Source organism: Phaseolus vulgaris, chromosome 6, assembly GCF_000499845.2.
Source record: "Phaseolus vulgaris cultivar G19833 chromosome 6, P. vulgaris v2.0, whole genome shotgun sequence".
Classification (NCBI taxonomy): Eukaryota; Viridiplantae; Streptophyta; class Magnoliopsida; order Fabales; family Fabaceae; genus Phaseolus; species Phaseolus vulgaris.
Genome location: NC_023754.2, coordinates 9,903,501 through 9,909,310, shown reverse-complemented (window position 1 = coordinate 9,909,310; position 5,810 = coordinate 9,903,501). Strand labels below are relative to the sequence as shown.

Here is a 5,810-nt window from a genome sequence, read left to right as displayed (position 1 = left end):
AACTTGCCCTGGACGGTGTCTTCAAACCCCATCCTTCCTGATGGCATTTCATGAAGGTCTTCTTGAATCATGTAAGAAAAGTGGTGCGGAAGCTATGAAGGTGTGTGAGCAAGATCCTCCTAAGAGTGGTGTTGATCTTGAAGGTGCATGAAAGGTATGATTATAGGGAGGTTCGGCCAGCCCAAGGAATGGTGAAGGATGTGAAGGTTAGAGCCTAGAATTCTAGGAGAAGCAAAGTTTGGCACAAAATGGCAGCATAACTTTACTCACAATAAACTTGAAAATACAAGGTGTAGGCTCCTCCTTTTATAGGCTAAGGAGGACCATAATGCAACCCTAATGCTAGCCAAATGAAATGTAAATGTGAAGCACATGGGTGCACATGGCACATGGGTGCACAAATGAGCACATGGGGAGGGGTGTGTCTAGTTTTTATGCTCACCCCCTCCATGGGCTTTCTAGACCGGCCTTGGTAAATTTAGAGGTTTTTTTAGAAACTCTAAGTTTACCTAGGTTGGTGTTTTAGGTGCCAAAATTAATTCTAAGAAAATTACAAATAAAGTTCCTATGCTAATTTTGACAAGAAATTAAAGTCTACTCTACACTAGAGTTTATGGCATTTGAACATGTAAAAAAACGTCTTCTTGGATCCTCTTGGCCATAACTCTATGGTTGGCCCAAATTTACCCTTTGGTGGACTTGCATGTGGGCTTGTGCTTGGGCCTCTTCCATCACTTCCTTCCCCAGCGACGCCCGCTCCTCCGACCCCACAGAATCGCATAAGCTAGCCCCTAGACTTCCTTCATCGGAGCTTGCTTCAGTATCAACCTCATAAGTACCGCCATCCCATTTGCCAAGATACATCTCCGGGAAACTCACCTCCTCCACGAAGGTCACCTTGCACGAACAGCCATTGATGCACAACTCCTTCTCCACGTTGACTGCGGTGCTTACCATTGTTTTAACTCTAAAGCGAGCAAACTCCACTGTTTCTCTTTTCTCCGTTGCTTCGTCAATATCCAACACCTCCCCCACCACAACCCCTACTTTGGAAAAGCTCTGGTTGCACCAGAACTGTAACGGGATCCCTCTGCATCGTATCCATGCACAACGTTCTTTCGGAACGAACGAACCATCCCAAGGCGTAACCGTCGAGAAGACTTCATCGAACCAAGATCTATTATCTGCTAAGATCTTTCGCAAACTCCCTCCTTCATCACATGAAAGCAGAACAAATCTTCCTCCAAGATATCTCAGTTTGACTAAGCTAAAACCTCCCATCACAAAGCTCTCCTTAATCGTTTGCAGGCAAGGAATCTCCTTGAAACATCCAACAAAGCTTCCTTCTAGCCACGACTCCTGATCTACCTCCACTGTAATCTGATAAACTAACTCGTCCCCTACAGAACTGCTTACCTTCTCACTAGTTTCGTTCTTGGCTACGCCCTCAGAAACGCCTTGAGCGAACGAAAAATGTTCCGTCTGCTTCCCCTTCATGCTCCCCACTTCCCTAGGATGCGTTGCGCTCGACTTTGGATTCCACCCGAGTCTAAACCCTTCATTCCTCTGCTTCCTTGGTCCATCCTTCCTCTGATACATGGAAAGGTTCACCTGCAGCTTCCAGGTGCCAATCCAGATTGCATCCAACTCTCTTTCCAGAGAACGAACATCATTCACTCCCTGAAACCTTACAAAACCAAACTTCTGATTCCTTGCATTGAGTTTTCTTGAAACAAACACGTCCAGAACCCTTCCCCACCTTTGAAAGACCTTCCAAAGATCTCTCTCCATAAAATGTTCAGGAAAGTTTGTGAAGAAAAAAGAGGTATCCGCCATCACTCCCCTCCTTCACCGGAGCATGCACGTTACGTGCCACCAGAAACTACCAAACACGCTCTCTCCTCTCTCCTCTATTAAAGGTCAAAACTAAAAATATACTAATCATAACAATATTTATTAAGCATAAATAAGCAAATACATGAAAAGTATAAATAAATGCAATAAAAATATCTTCAACTTCACCAAGTTTCTATATTTCACTTGGTTACTCTTGTTTTGTAACATTGTGGTTATTTTTCATGAACTCCTACTATTAGGCAATAAATATTTTTACCTTTTGTAAAAATGTAGATTCTACATCTCGTGTTGTTTGGCGAAACGATTGTAAATAATATTATGTGTGGTTGGATCCAATTCAATTGTATAACGAGATGAATTCGAATGAACTAAAACAAAAAAAATTGTAATTAATCTTTAAAGCTTAGGGTTTTAGTATTTAGATTTTAACTTATATTGTTTTTTTTTATCTTTTCATATCCGGTTTACCTTGTAGGCAGTTTTTTTTATTTTTTATTCTAATATAAAATTTAATTTTATGATCCAACTCAAGTTAATTTATTGGTTTATTGTTTTAGTTTAATTTAAAGACGCAAAAATAATTCAAACTAAAGTTATCCTTTATATATAGAGAGAGAGACTACAGACTTGATCTCTACCAATCATACTTGTATATATTATAAGTACTTATATGAGAGAAAATAAATAAAATAAATATTTTTAAATTAAAATTAACTTGTGTATAAGTTAATTAGAAATTTTTTTACCTTTAATTTATAAATAAAATAATTTTAATTTATATAAAAAACTTATGTATTATGAAGACTATTAAATGTGCATGCATTTGCCGTTGAGATATTAATTGCTTGAGTTGTTTTGTGCAATCAATTCCCAATTGAATAAAGTTTACCCATGAAACATTTTAATGTTTGCCCAGTAGAAGTAACATTTTATAATTAGGGTATTCCTAATTGAGTTTTAAGGTATTGTAACTTTTTTTTGTCGCTAATTTTTTAAATAATGTTTTTTTAATAATTCTTGTAGTTGAATATGTTTCAGAAGGAGACGAAAATAAAGAGATGAAACAAGAAAATGAAATAGGAAAATTTATGTTTTTTTTCTCATTATTTTGGTGGAGCTTGATTTTAATTTTGTACTTTCTAAATTAGTGACTTATTCCTTAAATTTTGTAAAAAATATTTAACTTTATTTTATTTTTATAATGTTGAGCTAATACAATATTGTTATTGATTTTACCTAAAAATGATGACATTTACATATTTCTAAAAATTATTGAAAGACTAATTTATTAATAGAAAATATAGGGAGAAAAATGAAGTTTGACATAACAATAAAAGACAAACACGGTTTTTAGAGAATAAAAATAGACAAAAAAGAATATAAATTCTTTGATTAAAAAACATATTAGGAAATAAAATGAAAATAATATAATCAATTATAAAATGTGCGTAATTATAGAAATTTAATTTAAATTTTGCAATATTAAATGCAAAAAAATAATAATATATGATGACTGTTTACGATTAAAAATAGTCAAATATAAATTGGCAAAAAATGTTGGTAACTCCTTTTAAAAATATGTTAATCAATACTCTCTCGAACATAATTTTATCTATTTTTCAATAGAATTCGTTTTCTTTTTCTTGTACTTTTATTTACAAATTGCACAATTTTTTATTTTTCATCTCTTCCATCTCGATTCCTACTTTTTTTCTTCACCATTTTTATTGCAAACTCACTTGTCATAGCATAAGAATTTTTTTCAAGTATTTTGAACTTACTTCAGGATTTTGTTTCGAATAATATAATTTAACAGAAAAGTTAAATAAAGTTTGTGTACCGGTTGGAAACCGGACGAATACCAGAGGTTTCAGTATCCAATTTGTGCCGATCGACATGTTGAAAATTTATTAAAGATGAGAAGAAAATTAACAAGCCTAAACAGTAAATAAACATTAGGTAATGTATTCTTAATCATGATCCAAACGCTAATCTAGCCATTAATAATGGGTCCATGATAATCATATAAATAATCACAAGTTTCGAGAAAAAGTACATCATTATCACATATTAATTGCACCAAACATTAAATACTTGATCGTTGGAGCACCTTTTGCAGATGTCCTCCTGACTGAAAGCTTACGAAGATAGAACGGGTTTGACTGAAGTGAAGGATCGAAGGTTGACCAAGGTAAGGTGAAGTTGCTGAGCTAAGTGGAAGGAAGAAAAGTGAACTAGGACCGTTTGCTGATAGTCTTTGCAAGAGGTCGACTTTTACCTTTGACGAGCTCTAGTAGCAAGTTGCCAAGTATATGCAACTTGAGGAGTTGAGAGAGTACACAAATCAAGCAAGAGCCAAGGCAGGAGGTGATAAAGGGAAGGAGAAGGAAAATGAGCGATTTGGCCAATCCAATTTGTTGAACAAGATGCTTTGATGTCTCCAAATCCAAGAGGAAAGCTTGAAGACCTTGTTGTTGGGTGTGTGTGTGTTGTCTAGTTGTTTGAAACTTGTTAATTCACTCCTTAAGATGATCAAAGTTCATTTGAATCTTTAACCTTTTGAAAAGATGTGTTTTCTAAAAAGCTGTCAAAAATTCAACAGGTTGTTTTTCAAAACAACAGGTTGTTTTACCTTAGCAGTTTTTGAAAAACTTGGTTGACTTTGCTGTGAAACCAAAACAATCGGTTGTTTCGACAAAACAACCGATTGTTTCCTACAAACCTTAACAAAATTCTGTTAAGCGGTTTTAATATGTTTTAAATGATCCTAACTAACTTGGCTCCTTTATTAAATGCTTTTGACCACTTGGTTGGTCTATATAAAGGTGGTTTTACGCTCCTAATCTTGGAGTAACAGAAAGATTTTATCAAAACAGTTTTTCCAAGATTTGAAAGAGCTTTGGATCATTCTTAAGTGTGTGGAATAGGATTGGGTTGTAATTCTGAACTTTAAGCTTTGTAATACCCAGGTGTATTCTATTCCCTTCTTCCTTGATTACTGTATTTCTGTAGTTGTGTTGCCAAGGAGTGTTGTGTGTTCTTGAGGTGTTCAAGATCAACATTCTTGGTGTGGTTTGCCAAAGGTGTGTGTTTCTTGAGAGGTTCAAGGTCACTACTTTGGTGTGTGGTGTTTGTAATCTGGTTTTGATTGCATAGTGGAATACCTAGTGGTTTATGGGGACTGGATGTAGCTCTTGGTGTTAGAGTGAACCAGTATAAATTGCTTGCGTGCTTATGTCTTACCCTTAACTCTTTAAATTCTGTTTTTAAGTTGTTTTTATAAACTGCTGATAAAAACAACCGATTGTTTTGACAAAACAACCGATTATTTTTCTGATATCATCTTAAAACAATTTTGGGTATTTGTTTCCTTGATTATTTTCTCTGTAATTCAGCATTGATTTTCATTATACCTTCAAAGTTTGCGAAAATCCCTCTTAAACAATTCACCCCCTAAATCTTTTTTCTATGGCTGAAAAACTACCTTTTGGGGAGGGTGCCTCAATTAATAGGCCACCTTTGTTTTATGGACTGAATTATCAATTATGGAAGGTTAGAATGAAATTCTTTGTTGAATCTATAGATAGAAAAATCTGGAATGTTATTACAAATAGCTATCTCATGCCTATATCTGAAAATGTTTCTTCTGAAAGAGAACATCTTGATTGTGTAGCTATGAACATCATTGTATATGCACTTGATTCTAATGAATTGCTCAAGGTTTCAGAATGTAGTTCTGCCAAAGAAATGTGGAATACCCTTGAAGAGTATCACAAGAATCCAAGGAGTGCCTTGATGGACAAAGAAGAATCTTTTGTTGAATCTTTCTCTTCAGAATCCAGAAAAGAGGTTTGTCTTATGACAAAAGAAGAATTTGGATCAAGTCAAGCTGCTGGGAATAAAAACTGTCAATACTAAAGTGATAAGAGTGAAGAGGAAACATTTAGGTTGTT

At 34.8% G+C, this 5,810-nt stretch overlaps 1 protein-coding gene across 1 annotated transcript; it reads right to left on the bottom strand.

The window, feature by feature from the left end:
* Positions 1–666: 666 nt before the first annotated feature.
* Positions 667–1,836, bottom strand: LOC137833342 (uncharacterized). The gene has a single exon (XM_068641696.1). The coding sequence runs from the start codon at positions 1,834–1,836 to the stop codon at positions 667–669; it is 1,170 nt and encodes a 389-aa protein (XP_068497797.1).
* Positions 1,837–5,810: the final 3,974 nt, after the last annotated feature.